Source organism: Tamandua tetradactyla, chromosome 12, assembly GCF_023851605.1.
Source record: "Tamandua tetradactyla isolate mTamTet1 chromosome 12, mTamTet1.pri, whole genome shotgun sequence".
Taxonomy (NCBI): domain Eukaryota; kingdom Metazoa; phylum Chordata; class Mammalia; order Pilosa; family Myrmecophagidae; genus Tamandua; species Tamandua tetradactyla.
Window position 1 is genome coordinate 74,811,977 of NC_135338.1, and position 14,842 is coordinate 74,826,818.

The window sequence follows — 14,842 nt, forward strand, 5'->3', positions numbered from 1 at the left end:
TAATGTTTTTTTCCTCTGTTCTGTTAATGTGGTGTACTACATTAATGGGTTTTCTTACATTGAATAAACCTTGCATACCAGGGTTAAATCCCACTTGATCTTATTATATGATTCCTTTAATGTGCTGTTGCATTTGGTTTGCTAGTATGTGGTTGAGGATTTTTACATCTATATTCAGAAGAGATACTGGTCTGTTGTCTTCTTTTCTTGTGTATCCTTATCCAGCTTTGATATGAAGGTGATGTTGGCCTTCTAGAATAAATTAGGGAGTGTTCCCTCCTCTATGATTTTTTAGAAGAGATTGAGCAGAATTATAATTAAATCTTGGGATAGTTGGTAGAATTTCCCCCTGAAACCATCTGACCTGGCCTTTTCTTTATTGGGAGGTTTTTGATTACTGATTCAGTCTCTTTAGTAGTACTTGGTTATTGAGTTCTATTTCTTTTTGTGTCAATGTAAGTAGTTTCAGTCTTTCTAACAACTTGTCCATTTCATCCAGCTTGTCTGTTTTGTTGGCATACGTTTGTTCCATAGTATCCTCTTGTAGTCCTTTTTATTTATGTAGGGTCAGTAATAATGTCCTCCCATCATTTCTGAATTTCATTACTCTTCTTCTCTCTCTCTTTTCTCTGTCAATTCTAGCTAAAGGTTTGCCAATTTTATTGCTCTTTTCAAATGAACATCTTTTAATTTTGTTGATTCTATTGCTTTTTTTTTTTTTTTTCCTATTTCATGTATCTTTGTCCTGATCTTTGTTATTTGTTTTCTTCTCACTTTGGGTTTAGCTTTCTCTTCTTTTTGTAATTCTTCCAAGTTTGAGTCTAGGTCTTTTTGAAGCCTTTCTTTTTTAACGTAAGCATTTAGAGCAATAAATTTCCCTCTCAGCACTGCCTTTGCTGAATCCTATAAGTTTTGGTATGTTGTATTGTCATTTTCATTCACCTCAGGCATTTCCTAATTTCACTTCTGATTTCTTCTTTAACCCATTGGCTTAAGGGTATGTGGTTAATTTCCATTTATTTGTGAATTTTCCATTTTTTCCCTCTGTTATAGATTTCTAGCTTCATTCCATTATGAATATAAATTGTATAATTTTGGTATTTTTAATTTAGTGATACTTGTTTTTTTACCCAGCAAATGGTCTATCATGGAGAATGATCCATGTGCACTTGAGAATAATGTATATTCTCATTTCACTGAGTGCAATGTTCCATTAATATCTATTAATGCTTAGTTGATTTAGTGTATCATTCAAGTCCTGTGCTACCTTACTGATGCTCTGACTAGATGTTTTGTCTATTACTGAGAGCTATGTGTTACAGTCTTGTACTATTAATATTACACTGTCAATTTCTCCCTTCAAAACTGTCAGTATTTGCTTCATATATTTTTGGGCTCTGCTATTAAGTGCATATATATTTATAATTATTACATCTTCCTTTTGAATTGTTTCTTTTATCAGTACATAAGACCATCATTGTCCCTCATTACTATTTATGTCTTGAAGTCTATTTTATCCAATATTACTATAGCCACCCCAATTCTTTTTAGATTAATACTTGTATGGTATATATTTTTTCATCCTTTCATCTTCATCCTGCTTGTGTCTTTGACTTTTTAATGTGAATGTTTTGCAGATAGCATATCACTAGTCATGTTTTTTATCCATTCTGCCAATGTCTCCCTTTTGCTGAGAGTTTAATTAATTAACATTTAAGGTCATTACTGATAATGCAATTTTTTCTTTTGTCATTTTGCTATTTAGCCTTTGTAAGTCTTATGCATTTTTTGTCCCTTACTTCTGTTAAAGACTATTTTTATGTTTGCTTCTTTGTGTTGTGCCGTATTGAGTGTGTTCTCATTTCTATCTGGCTGTATTTTTCTTGTGGTTACCATAGGGTTAAAATTTAACATCCTCAATACATAGCAGTCATATTAGGTTTGATATCAAATTAACATTAGTGGCATGCACATATATTTATATTATACCTTTTTGCCCCCCCCACTTTTTTATAGTTGTTACCACTTATATTTTTGTACACTTTATGTCCCGAAGCCTAGATTTATCATTACTTTTTATGCATTTGTATTTTAATACCATTAGGAAGTAAGAAGTGGAGTTATAAACCAAACAATACTATACAGTAATATTGACCTTTGTAATTACTCAAATGGTTACCTTTACCATGGGTCTTTATTTTTTGATGCTGCTTTGAACCACTGATTAGTATCCTTTCCTTTCAGTCTGAAGAACTCCCTTTGGTGGGGCTGGTCTAGTGATAACTCTCTCAGCTTTTATTTATCAGAGAAATTCTTAATTTCTCCCTCAGTTTTGAAAGCAAGTCTAACTAGATATAAAATTTGGGGCTAGCAGTTATTTTCCTTCAGTACTTTGGGTTATTTCAACCCACTGCTTTCTTGCCTCCATGGTTTCTGATGAGGAATTAGCATTCAGTCTATTTGGGATTCCCTTGCATATTTTTCTATTGCAGTTTTCAGAACTATCACCTCTTGCATTTAATAGTGTAATCAATATGTGACAGGGTGTATTTTTCTTCATCTTTTCTCCTGTTTGATGTTCTCTGAGCTTCTTAGATATGCATATTCATGTCTTTTGCTAAGTTTGGGAAGGTCTCTGTTGTTATTTCTTTGACTGTTTCTTCTGTTCCTTTCTCTCTTCACTTTCTGGGACTCCTATAACATGTATATTGGTGCACTTGACGGTATCTGTGTCTCAGGCTGTTTTTGCTCTTAATATTTCTTTTTACTTTCTGCTCTTCAGCATAACTCATTTCAAGTGTGTTGTCATCAAGTTCACTGATTCTTTCTTCTGCCAGCTTTCATTAAAAATGAAACCCTCCTGGGCATTTTTAACTTCAGTTATTATGGTCTTCAATGTCATAGTTTGTTTCCTTTTTAAAATTTCTCTCTCTTTACTCAGAGTCCTATTGCTCATTTATTGTTTTCCTGATATCCTTAAGTTCTTTCTCTGTACTTTCCAACATCTCCTTGAGCATTTTTAAGATACAGTTTTTATAGGTTGTGTTCAGAATGTTCACATTCTCGCTTCTTCATTGGTGTTTTTTTTGTATTTTTAACCTCTTTCTTTGTATGGGCTATCATTTCCTGTTTCTTGGTGTTGAATTCTTTTGTTGCACTTGTGCATTTCAGTATTTTAATATGTTAACTCTGGGATTTACTCTTTGGTATGTCTGTTTCTTGATTTTCTGAATAGCTGGTGATAAAACAGATTTTCTTGTCAGATAACTCTGCTGAAGGAGAATGTAGTGTTCCGTGCTCTTTGGGCTTCTGTCTTTTCCTGAGGTTTTGCTTCTTAGTCGTTTTGGAGTTCCCCTGTTTACTGGAGTTTGGTTGTATCCTCTGTTTTGGGAGACAGACCTCCCTCTCCTGAGTATTTGACACTGGTAGGCCTTTGTCCCACAGTGTCCCCCTCTATAGTTTTTTACATTCTTTCATTGTCTCAAGCTTCTTTTGCCTGGATAGCAAATTCTTGGAGGAGGGTCATCTCAGAGAGGAGTTTCCTAAGTCCTTCTTTCCTCGCCAAAACATGGCCAGGGACCCAAGAAGTGGGGGCATATTGGTGCCACAGTGCCCTGGTGAGGGGACAGGAAGGGCTCCAAAAGCTTGCCAGATGGCTTCCCAAAGTTTAGCTGTCTTAGACTGTCTAGCCAATACAGGCCTTCTACACACTGAAGTGCTGTATCTTTACATCTCTATTTCCTCTCCCTGTCTGGTGAGGTTTGAAACAATAGCTACCCTCAGGCCAGCCCCCAGTGATCCAAATTTGCTAATCAAAAGCCATAATTAGTGATGGCTATGCCCACCCCATGTGAGAGTGGGGGCTGGGTTCCAGCAGCCACCTTGGGGACAAAGCAGTTTTCAGTTCTTCACTGTAATTTATCTAAGTCTCCTTCCCACTCTTCCCTGGATGCCATGTAATGTTCTTCTGGTCCCTGAAGCTCCAAATAGTTGTTTTAGACGATTCCTGCCTGTTTAATAGTTGTTCAGCTGGAGGACCTGGGTCCTGGCGCTCCCTACTCCACCATCTTCCCTGGAAGTCCTTATAGTATTGCTTTTTTATAAACTTGCATATGCGCTTTTTTTTTTTTTCAGTGTAATGAATTTTTAATAGTTAATAAAAGAAGGCAGGGTGGTGTGATAACGGCTCAGTGACAGAAATTCTCACCTGCCGTGCTGGAGACCCGGGTTTGATTCCCGGTGCCTGTGCATTAAAAAAAAAAAAAAAAAAACGACAAAGAAGGCCCGGCATGTTTCTAGGAATTTTTCTATATCATCTGTATTGTCTAAGTTATTTGACAGTTTTTTAAAGTATTTTCTCATAATCTTTTTTATTTCTATATGATTGGTAATACCACCACTTTCATTACCAATTTTAATAAATTAAGTATTTTATCCTTTATTCTTAATCTAGCTATAGGTTTTCAATTTGTTGATCCTTTCAAAGAACCAACTTTTAGATTATTAATTCTATTTTTTTTTCCATTCCCTATTTCATTCTTCTCCAATCTGATGTTTATGATTTCCTTCCTTCTGTTAATATTGGATTTAGTTTGCTTTTTTTTTGCATGGGCAGGTACAGGGAATTGAACCTGGGTCTCTGGCATGGCAGGCAAGAACTCTGCCTGCTGAGCCACTATGGCCTGCCCTAGTTTGCTTTTTGTAGTTGCTTACGTTGAGTTATGAATTTGAGATTGTTATTTTTTTTTAATGTAGGTGTTCATGGCTATTAACTTCTCTATAAATAATGTTTTCATTGTGTCCTATAAGACTTTTTAAAAATGTTTTTTATTGTGAAATATAACATATATACAAAAAGCAATAAGTTTCCAAGTACGTATTAACAAATAATTATAGAACAGATTTTAGAGTTTGGTATGGATTAGAGTTCTGTATTTATAAATTCCCATTTATAATGGAAATTTAAATATATAATTTTGTAGAGATGTTAGAATTAAAGAGAATGATCAGACAAAACTTGAAATACAGTTACCACATGGCTCTTTATATCTTTATATTATATATATTTTGACCTTTTATTATGGAAATCTTCAGATGTACCCAATTAAAAAGAATAGGACTATCAGCCCTTGTGTTCCTGGTGCTAGCTTCAACATTTATCAACACCTGGCCACCTCCCCGCCTGGTTATTTTAAAGTGAATCAGTTTATCATTTCATCCCTAAATACTTCACTATTTATCTGTAAGAGATAAGAACTCCTTTTGTTAATATGCCCATATAAATTAACAGTAATCCCTTGTGTCATTTGTTAAGGTTATTTACAATTTTAAAAGTATAAATAAAATTATTTTTTCCTTCTTTTGCTTTTTAAAAAATCCTGTTCTAGATAAAGGTTCCTTCATTCTCTGAGACCTTATCTGCTTTGAATGTAGTACAGGTGGCTGGTGGTTCTAAAAGTTTGTTTGCAGGTATGATTATTCTAAAATTTTAAGTTTTAAAAATTTTATGCTTAACATCAAAATTATAATTGTTATGATTTGAACTGTGAGTCCTTTTCGCCCTTCTTGTTCCTTACAGTGACTGTGGAAGGGAAAGTATATGCATGTGGAGAAGCCACCAATGGGCGACTGGGACTGGGCATCTCCAGTGGGACAGTGCCCATCCCTCGACAGATCACAGCCCTCAGTAACTACGTGGTTAAAAAAGTGGCTGTTCATTCAGGTACATGTCCAGCATTTGTACTTGTGAGGATAAACAATAGCTCAGGCTCTGCAAATAACCAAGGTGCTTAAATAATTTCCCTAAGGTATCCTTGTGTTCTTTGTTAGGTTTCATTTTATAGGATTAAAAACTGGATAGTGTACATCTCAAGGTGGTCTATAATTATCATTACTAAACTAGGCTTTTGGGAGACTAGCAATCATTGACATTTCAGGTGCGTGGGTGTTCTAGTTTGCTAGCTGCCAGAATGCAATATACCAGAAACAGAATGGCTTTTAAAAAGAGGGATTTAATAAGTTGCTAGTTTACAATTCTGAGGCTGAGAAAATGTCCCAATTGCAAGTCTATAGAACTGTCCAATCAAAGGCATCCAGAGAAAGATACCTTGATTCAAGAAGGCTGATGAAGTTCAGGGTTTCTCTCTCAAATGGAAGGGCACATGGTGAACGCAGTCCGAGTTTCTTTCTCATGTGGAAGGGCACATGGTGAACAGTCAGGGTTCCTCTCTCTTCTGAAAGGGCATGTGGCAAACTCCTAGCTTCTTCTCCTGGTTTCCTGTTTCATGAAGCTCCCTGGGAGGCATTTTCTTTCTTCATCTCCAAAGGTCGCTGGCTAGTGGACTCTCTGCTTCATGGTACTGTAGCATTCTCTGCTATCTCCGAAACTCCTTCATTCTCCAAAATATTTCCTCTTTTATAGGACTCCAGAAACTTCTCAAGACCCCCCCAAATGGGTGGAGACATGTCTTCACCTAATCCAGTTTAACAACCACTCTTGATTAAATCACACCTCCAGGGAGATAATCTGATTATAGTTTCAAACAATCAGTGTTCAGTAGGGATTATTCTGCCTTTATGAAATGGGATTTGATTAAAACATGGCTTTTCTAGGGTCCATACATCCTTTCAAACCAGCACAGTGGGCATACCCCTTCAAGGAAGGAGTTATAAATCTGGGGTCCATGGTCTAGTTCATAGCATCTATGGACTCATATATAAAAGCCTGTGTTTAAATATCTGTTGTCTTTCTCAAGAGAAAAGTTTATGACTTTAATCAGATTTCCAAAAGTATCTATGTACCTCATGAAGAAAAATATCCTTAAAACCACCATGCTCCTTCCCTTTGGTAAACCTTTGTTAAGTATTATTTGAAACTACTATACTTGGCCTCTGGGGACTAGAGCTGAAGTAGGTAAGAGCTCATTTCTGTCTGTACTCAGTAGCGTTAGGTTTAGCCCATGTAATAGAAGTTCCAACCGATAGTGACTTAAGCAAGGTAGAATTAAATTTTTTTCCATGTAAAAATTATGGAGGTGACAATTCATGGCCAGTCTGGCAGCTCCATGTCCACATGAACTCGAGCTTATTTCTTCTATCTACCTCTGTTGAAATGTGACTGCCACAGCCCTAGTCCTCATGTCCAAGTTACAGACACAAGGAGGGAAAGCCAAGAATGAGACAGGCAATCAATTCTCCCAGTAGAGAGTTTTCAGTCCCTTTGTATGTAGAATTTTTCTGGAATTCTCTCTTCTTTTGTCTCTCAGTTGCCATCTCCTATGAGCAAGAGAAATTGGGAAGTGTAATTTTTTCATTGAGCTCATTGTTGCCTGCTAATATGGGGTTCTTTTGTTCTGAAAGTGGGAGGAGGGTATTTGGTGGACTCAGAGCCCTGTCTGTCTACCATGCTGTCCTCAGAAGCCCAGGAGCTAGACTTTGTGTGAAACAACTTTTAGGAGCCTATGTCTGTGTGAATGTTGCAGGTGGTCGACATGCTACAGCTCTGACTGTCGATGGAAAAGTATTTTCATGGGGTGAAGGTGACGATGGAAAGCTTGGACACTTCAGTAGGATGTAAGGATATTTTCTTCGATCTTACTAACAAGCTGTTTCTGGTAACATTAACAAATATTTTTTAATTGCTATTTTTGCACAAAATTAATACAGGTTAGGTATTTATATACATGAATCTTTAATTTTTTTTTTTTAATATCAGTGAATGTGATTTGGGTTTTCATTCTGTTTTAAGGTTTGAAAGTTAATTTGATCTATAGATATTGTTTTGACTGTGGATCAGCGTAGATGTTCTTTTCTTGTTCTTTTAAAAGGATGGATTGATTATAGAAAGTATGATTTAATTTTGTTTAGGAACTGTGACAAGCCAAGGCTGATAGAAGCCCTGAAAACTAAGCGTATACGCGACATTGCCTGTGGGAGCTCTCACAGTGCTGCCATCACTTCCAGCGGTGAATTGTACACCTGGGGCCTTGGAGAGTATGGCCGGTTGGGACATGGGGATAATACAACACAGCTGAAGCCCAAAATGGTGATTATACACATTTTTGTTGCTTACAGAAAGCTTACCATCTGTTTTCAAGAGAAGATAAGCTTCAAGTCTAGGAAAGTTCTTAAAAACTTGCTTTATTGGCTGTCTGTTGCTTTCTTGGTACCTGTGTTTGATTCTGTTTTTAAATTTGTAATTGAGTAGGTAAAAGTCCTTCTTGGTCACAGAGTAATCCAGGTTGCATGTGGAAGTAGAGATGCACAGACTCTGGCTCTGACCGATGAAGGTGAGCTCCACTGGGATTATTCTAAGCCAGGTGGATAGGAACGTCATAAAGCACTGAACTGAAGTGTGTGTGTATGTGTGTGTTTTTTTTTTAACCTAGGTTTGGTATTTTCCTGGGGTGATGGTGACTTTGGAAAACTGGGCCGGGGAGGAAGTGAAGGCTGTAACATTCCCCAGAACATTGAAAGACTAAATGGACAGGGGGTTTGCCAGATTGAGTGTGGTGCTCAGTTTTCCTTGGCTCTTACAAAGTCAGGAGTAGTATGGACATGGTACGTAAAACTCTTCCTTATCCCCAAGTATCTTGTAGCTGTGTAGTCATGGGCAGGGAGTATCTATCTGGTCATTTCCCAATGAATTATTAAACCTTCATTTTCTTACTCATCCAGGCATCTTTTGCCCTGTTAATTATATTGAGTTGGGTTTAGTGACAATATTATGAGTAGTAATTTCCCATGATAATTAATTAGGTCATTTTAAAAGAACATTCAAAAAACTTTAGCCCATTTAACATTCCATACCAGAAGCCTCATAATAAGATGAGAGAAAACTGATATCTGATTATTTAATCCTGAAAAAATTCACTTGCATTTCTTGTGAAACTTTATTTATTAAAGTTCAAAGTCATGGAACCACCAAAATTGACCTTGGACAGCACACCAAATATTAGTTTTGAATGTCATAATATAAAAGCAACTTCATAAAGAATTACTCTAGATATGATTTTTTTTTTTAGCATGGGCAGGCATCGAGAATCAAACCCCAGTCTCTGGCTTGGCAGATGAGAACTCTGCCTGCTGAACCACCGTGGCCCACCCTAGATATGGTTTTATAGAGGCATCTGGGGATGCATGTCATGTTTTCAGTCTCAGTATGAAACCTACAATTGTAATTCAAATATTCTGAAACATATATTACAATATTAAAGATCTTTCTAGCAAACTTAGAGTTGGTTTGAATTAATGATTTTATAACAATTTAAAACACCTTGAGTTTTGTATGTATTGTCTTATCGAGCTTGCTCTAAAAGCTATAAAACAGTATTTTCTTGTTTGTCACTACCAAACTATAACCATGTGTTGAAACTCGTATTGTTGACCTCACAGGGGAAAGGGGGATTACTTCAGGCTGGGCCATGGCTCGGATGTACACGTGCGGAAGCCACAGGTGGTAGAAGGACTGCGTGGGAAGAGGATTGTGCACGTGGCTGTGGGAGCCCTGCATTGCCTGGCCGTCACCGATGCGGGTCAGGTAACCCTGCAGACAGGTGGTGGGAGCATCCTGAATCTGATACTGTGATGCAGTCCTATCTCATCACAATTGTTACTCTTAATGAATATAAGATAGTTCTTGATGTCTGAAGAACCATGCAGGTGGGACTATGTCCATTTTGTGCCTTACTTTATTGGTTGCCATCTGTCAGCACAGGTGTGGGACTTAGTGGGCATTTGGTAGTATATTTGCTGGCTGATGTGTTATAAAATGGAGGAATTTCCAGCTCTGAGGAGTTCAATCTTAAGTCCACATGGAAAAGTGAAAATATTGTTATCATTGAAGGTGCTCCTACAGAAAAGGTATTAGCAGTAATTTATATTGTAGAATTGATGGCTGATGAAGAGATCTACATTCTCTCTTTTAGAAATAAAGTTGTGCTTGACAAGCATTACTCACTTTCTGCTCAGAGAGGCCATACTGTGGCAGACTCATGAATGATATATTTAAAATTAGTTTATGACACCAAAATCAGTACACTCTTTTTTAAAACAGATTAAGGTAATTGAATTGTATTTTATAGTTCTATAAAGCTAAGAAGCAAATTACTTGAAACATGAACTTGTGTTTTTTTTATGAAATTAAGGACAAAATTAACTGTTGCACTTAGCTAAAGAAGTGACCCTCCCCACGTGCTATAAGAAAACAGAATAGATGAATTAGCTGAGTTGCTTTCAAGTAAATGCTTATTTATTGTCATCGTCAAGCATTTCCATGGCTAAATTTTCCTCAGAATTATAGTATATAGATCCCTTTTTTGTAAGATTGCAAAGTGATTTTACTTTTACCATTAAGACTCTACTTCTTTCAAGTACTTTGGTATAAACTTCAAGCATTTTGAAGGAGATTTAGAGAAAATATTTTGAAAGATTGGAAAATTCTAGATATATATTTTTTTAAACAGGTATATGCTTGGGGTGACAATGATCACGGACAGCAGGGCAATGGCACAACCACAGTTAACAGAAAGCCCACGCTCGTACAAGGTCTAGAAGGTCAGAAAATCACACGAGTGGCTTGCGGGTCATCTCACAGTGTGGCATGGACAACCGTCGATGTAGCAGCTCCCTCCGTCCACGAGCCAGTTCTCTTCCAAACTGCAAGAGACCCTTTAGGTGCTTCCTATTTAGGTAACACAGATTTGCATTTTATGAGAGTCTTCTCATGTTATTGCACCATAATGTCTGTTTAATGCCATCAGCAGATAAGAGGTTGTAGTGTTATGTGTTAGTATTGTGAACCAAAAGACATATAAATATTATAATGTTCTCTGATGGAATTTATGCATGCTGGAATAAAAATTTTAAAAAATTATCGTACTGATTTTTGTGAATCAGGTGAACTCTAACTTTGCTGTTCCTCTATGAAAATAGAGAAGGTTCTTGATAACTACTTGATAAGTATAAGCACTGAGTTAGACTTATTTTTTAGCAGACTTATTTCTTAATACAGTAAACTATACATATTTAAAATGTATACTTTGATCAGTTTTGACATGTCTGTTCACAGTCAAGATTATGAACATGTCCATCTCCAAAAGTTTATTTGTACTCCTTTGTAACCCTGTCTTCTGCCCCTCACTGTCCTTCCCCAACATCCTACAACCACTGATCTTCTTTCTGTCAATATAGATCAGTTTGCATTTTCTAGAGATTTTTATAAATGAAATAATACAGTGACTTGCACTGGCTAGAACCTCCAGCATAATGTTGAATAGAAGTGGAAAGATTGTCTTATCCCTAGTCTTTGGCTTTCAGTATTTCACCACTGGTTGTAATGATAACTGTGGGTTGTTAGTAGGAGCTTTTTATTAAGTTGAGAAAGTCCCTTTCTATCTCTAGCTTCCTGAGAGGTTTTTTTTCTGTTTTTCTTTTTTGCATGGGCAGTCACCAGGAATCAAACCCAGGTCTTCAGTGTGGCAGACGAGAATTCTGCCACTGAGCTACCCTCACACTGCCCTTCCTGAGAGTTCTAAAATCAGAATTTAATGTTACATATTATTTAATAATTTTTCTGCATCTATTAAAATGGACATACCATTTTTCTTTATTAGTTTGTTAATATGGTAACCATTTTTCTTTATTAGTTTGTTAATATGGTATGTTACGTTGACTTGTAAATTTTAAACCAAACTTTATTCCTGGGATGATAAGCCTTACCTTGTCATGTTGTAGTATCCTTTTTATACACTGTTGGGTTCAATTTGCTAAAAAGAAATTTTTTTTAAGTACTTTTACATCTCTGTTCATGATTGACATTAGTCTGTGCTTTCTGATAATGTCTCTAGTTTTGGTATTAGGGTAATGTGGCCTCAGAGAATAAGGTGGTAGTGTTCCTTTCAGTTTTCCTTTTAATTTGTGCAGGATTGATAGTGCATCTTCCTGAAATGCTGAGTAGAATTCACCACTGAAGCCATCTGGGTCTCATGTTTTCTTTGTAGGAGCTTCTTGATTTTTTTTTATCAACAAATTTTAATTCTTTAGTAGATTCAGGATCATCTTTCTTTTCTGTTGAGACTTGATAGTTTGTGTCTTTGATGAAAGTGTAATCCGTTTCATCTAAATTCTTAGATGGATTTGTTGGCATATAGTTGGTTGGTTTTAGTGTTTGTTTATTTTCATTTTAATATCTGTAGTGATGTCACCTCTTTCATTCATTATATTGATATTTATATCTTCTCTTTCCAGTTTGACTAAAGGGAAATTTATCAATTTTCTTTTTTTGAAGAACAGCTTATGGTTTCTGTGATGTTTCTACATTGTTTTTCTATTTTCTGTTTCATTGATTTCTGCTCTAATCTTTATTCTTTTCTTCTTACATTGGGCTTAATTTCTTCTTTTCTAGGGTATATATTATATACCTCTAATTTAGCATAGTCTACCTTTAGGTGTTATTATACTATTTTATATCTATGAATCATCCAAAGTATATTTCTGCCTTTTCCCTTCAACCTTTGTTCTCGTTGTCATACATTTTATTTCTATGTGTGTTGTAAACTTTAGTGTTTTAAAAAAATTTTTTTATGTGTGCCATGTCTTCAAATTTTTACCAGTCTTCCTTTCATTTTCTAAAATACCATTAATCCCTTCAGTGTACTGTTGATCTCAGGTATTGTGGTTTTATATCTAGAAGTTTGGTTTGGTTATTTTTATATTTTCTGTCTTTAGTTATCTTTACGAACATATGGAATGCAGATAAAATAACTGTTTTAATTTCCTTGTCTGCTGATTTTAACATCTGTGTCAGTTCTGGGTCAATTTCAGTTGATTGATTTTCTTACTTGTTATTTTTGTATTGGGTTATATTTTTCTTGCTTTTCTGCCTACCTGGTAATTTTGCGTTGGATGCCATACATTCATTGTGTTGGATGTATATACATTTTACACTGTATGTTGCTGGCGATTTTTTTTTTTTTTTTTTTTTTTTTTTTTTTTTTTTTTTTTAAAGGAAAGACAGAGAGAGAAGGAAGGAAGGAAGGAAGAAAGGGAAACATTTTTAAACATTTTCTTGTTTTATTGTATTCTGTTTCTCCGTTTTTGTTACATGGGCTGGGGCCGGGAATCGAACCGAGGTCCTCCGGCATAGCAGGCAAGCACTTTGCCCGCTGAGCCACCGCGGCCCGCCTGCTGGCGATTTTTATATGTGAGCTTTGTTCTTAGATGCAGTTAGGATACTCTAAAACAATCTGATCCTTTTGGATTTTGGTTCTGGATTTGTTAGGTGGGTCAGAGCTGATATTGGTGTAGTGCTAATTATTCCCCACCACCAAGGCAAGGCCCTTCTTAGTATTTTACCCAGCCCTGTGATTATGGGGTTTTCTAGTCTGACTGATGGAAATAGGCACTCTTCTGGGCCCCATGTGTTCACCAGGTCCTGTTGCCACTAATCCTTTAATGTATTTCTTTCTTTGGCTTTGGGCAGTTTCTTGTCATGTATGTTCTCATCAGCTTCTGCTGAATCCTTGCTTAGGTTGAGGGAGGCCTGGACCTGTTCCTGAGCAACTGTGTCCACTCTGGTACTCTGTTCTGTGGATTCATGCCACTTTGGTCTGCCCAGCTCTCAGACTCCTTTACTCAGGAAGACTTATGGTCTCCATAGTTCTCCCTTTCTATGTCTAGGCATGGGAACTCTCAGGGCAGTGAGCTTGGACATGTGTCAGATAAGATTGTTTATTAATGAACATCTCTATTTTATTATTTTGAATTATTTTTTGTCTTATATTTCAAAGCAAACACAGGTAATTACTGTAGCATTTTCACATTTGTGTATGGCATAAACTGTTGTAAGCATATTTTGTCCGAAGTAACCACATTTTCGTACAATTAGAGTAAATATTTGCTGAATAGTGTCTTTATAGAAGTATAGATATTTTTTAAATCTAAAAGACCATTAATGATATTTTTTAAATCTAAAAGACCATTAATAAGTCTAATACCTACTCTATGAAATAGCAAAATATAGTGTGTTTTGGAACTAAAGGGGAGTTCATACTTAACAGAAATAGAGCAAACTGTGATTTTAAAAATAGAAACCAAATTTTATTTTCCTTGTTCAGGCGTGCCTTCAGATGCCGATTCTTCTGCTGCTAGTAATAAAATTAGTGGTGCAAATATATCTAAGCCAAATCGCCCTTCTCTTGCCAAGATTCTCTTGTCATTGGATGGAAATCTAGCCAAACAGCAGGCCTTATCTCATATTCTTACAGCACTGCAAATTATGTATGCCAGGTAGGTATATTTGTTTATTTTTTATATCCTACAATTATATGTAAGCTTTGAATTTTTATAGTTTTTTGATTGATCAGATATCTGCAATAATGTTGGTATTGTCTTTAAATACCATGAGTTGTAGCTATATACCCTTGGATCATGGGTGATGGCATCTTTGTCCTTGCTTTAATTGGTGTTGATTTAATAAGTAAAGCAAGTAAAGGACCATTTTCATAATTTTTTATACAATAAGCTTGAAACTTTAGTATTTGGCAAAAGAAAGGAAGAATTACCCCTAATGCAAATCCTCCACCCTTAAGCACTATTGATAAGGCAGATTTTTGATAGTGATATCTTTTTTAATATTTTGCTTCAATTTTCTTATCGCCTGAGTAAGTTGCCAGTCTATTAATGTATCACTATAAAATAGGGACGTAACAAATAGTGAGAAATAAGTTCTTACATAGGGTGCTGAACATCCAGGAACCTTAATTTCAGATCAAAGCCTGAGTCAATCATTGAAAGGGCATTTAGTCTTTATTGCCTAGTAAGAGGCCCCTTTGGTTCGTGTCTG

The 14,842-nt window shown here is 36.1% G+C and overlaps 1 protein-coding gene across 4 annotated transcripts in view; it reads left to right on the top strand.

Moving 5' to 3' along the window:
• Positions 1–14,842, top strand: part of HERC2 (HECT and RLD domain containing E3 ubiquitin protein ligase 2) — a 277,180-nt gene that overhangs the window by 202,695 nt on the left and 59,643 nt on the right. For all 4 annotated transcript variants that reach the window (XM_077123972.1, XM_077123973.1, XM_077123974.1 and 1 more), the window contains exons 58-66: positions 5,388–5,469; positions 5,579–5,722; positions 7,482–7,572; positions 7,867–8,044; positions 8,207–8,288; positions 8,388–8,559; positions 9,394–9,538; positions 10,464–10,689; positions 14,115–14,286. In XM_077123972.1, coding sequence (XP_076980087.1) covers positions 5,388–5,469; positions 5,579–5,722; positions 7,482–7,572; positions 7,867–8,044; positions 8,207–8,288; positions 8,388–8,559; positions 9,394–9,538; positions 10,464–10,689; positions 14,115–14,286 — 1,292 coding nt within the window. The remainder of the gene's footprint in view (positions 1–5,387; positions 5,470–5,578; positions 5,723–7,481; positions 7,573–7,866; positions 8,045–8,206; positions 8,289–8,387; positions 8,560–9,393; positions 9,539–10,463; positions 10,690–14,114; positions 14,287–14,842) is intronic.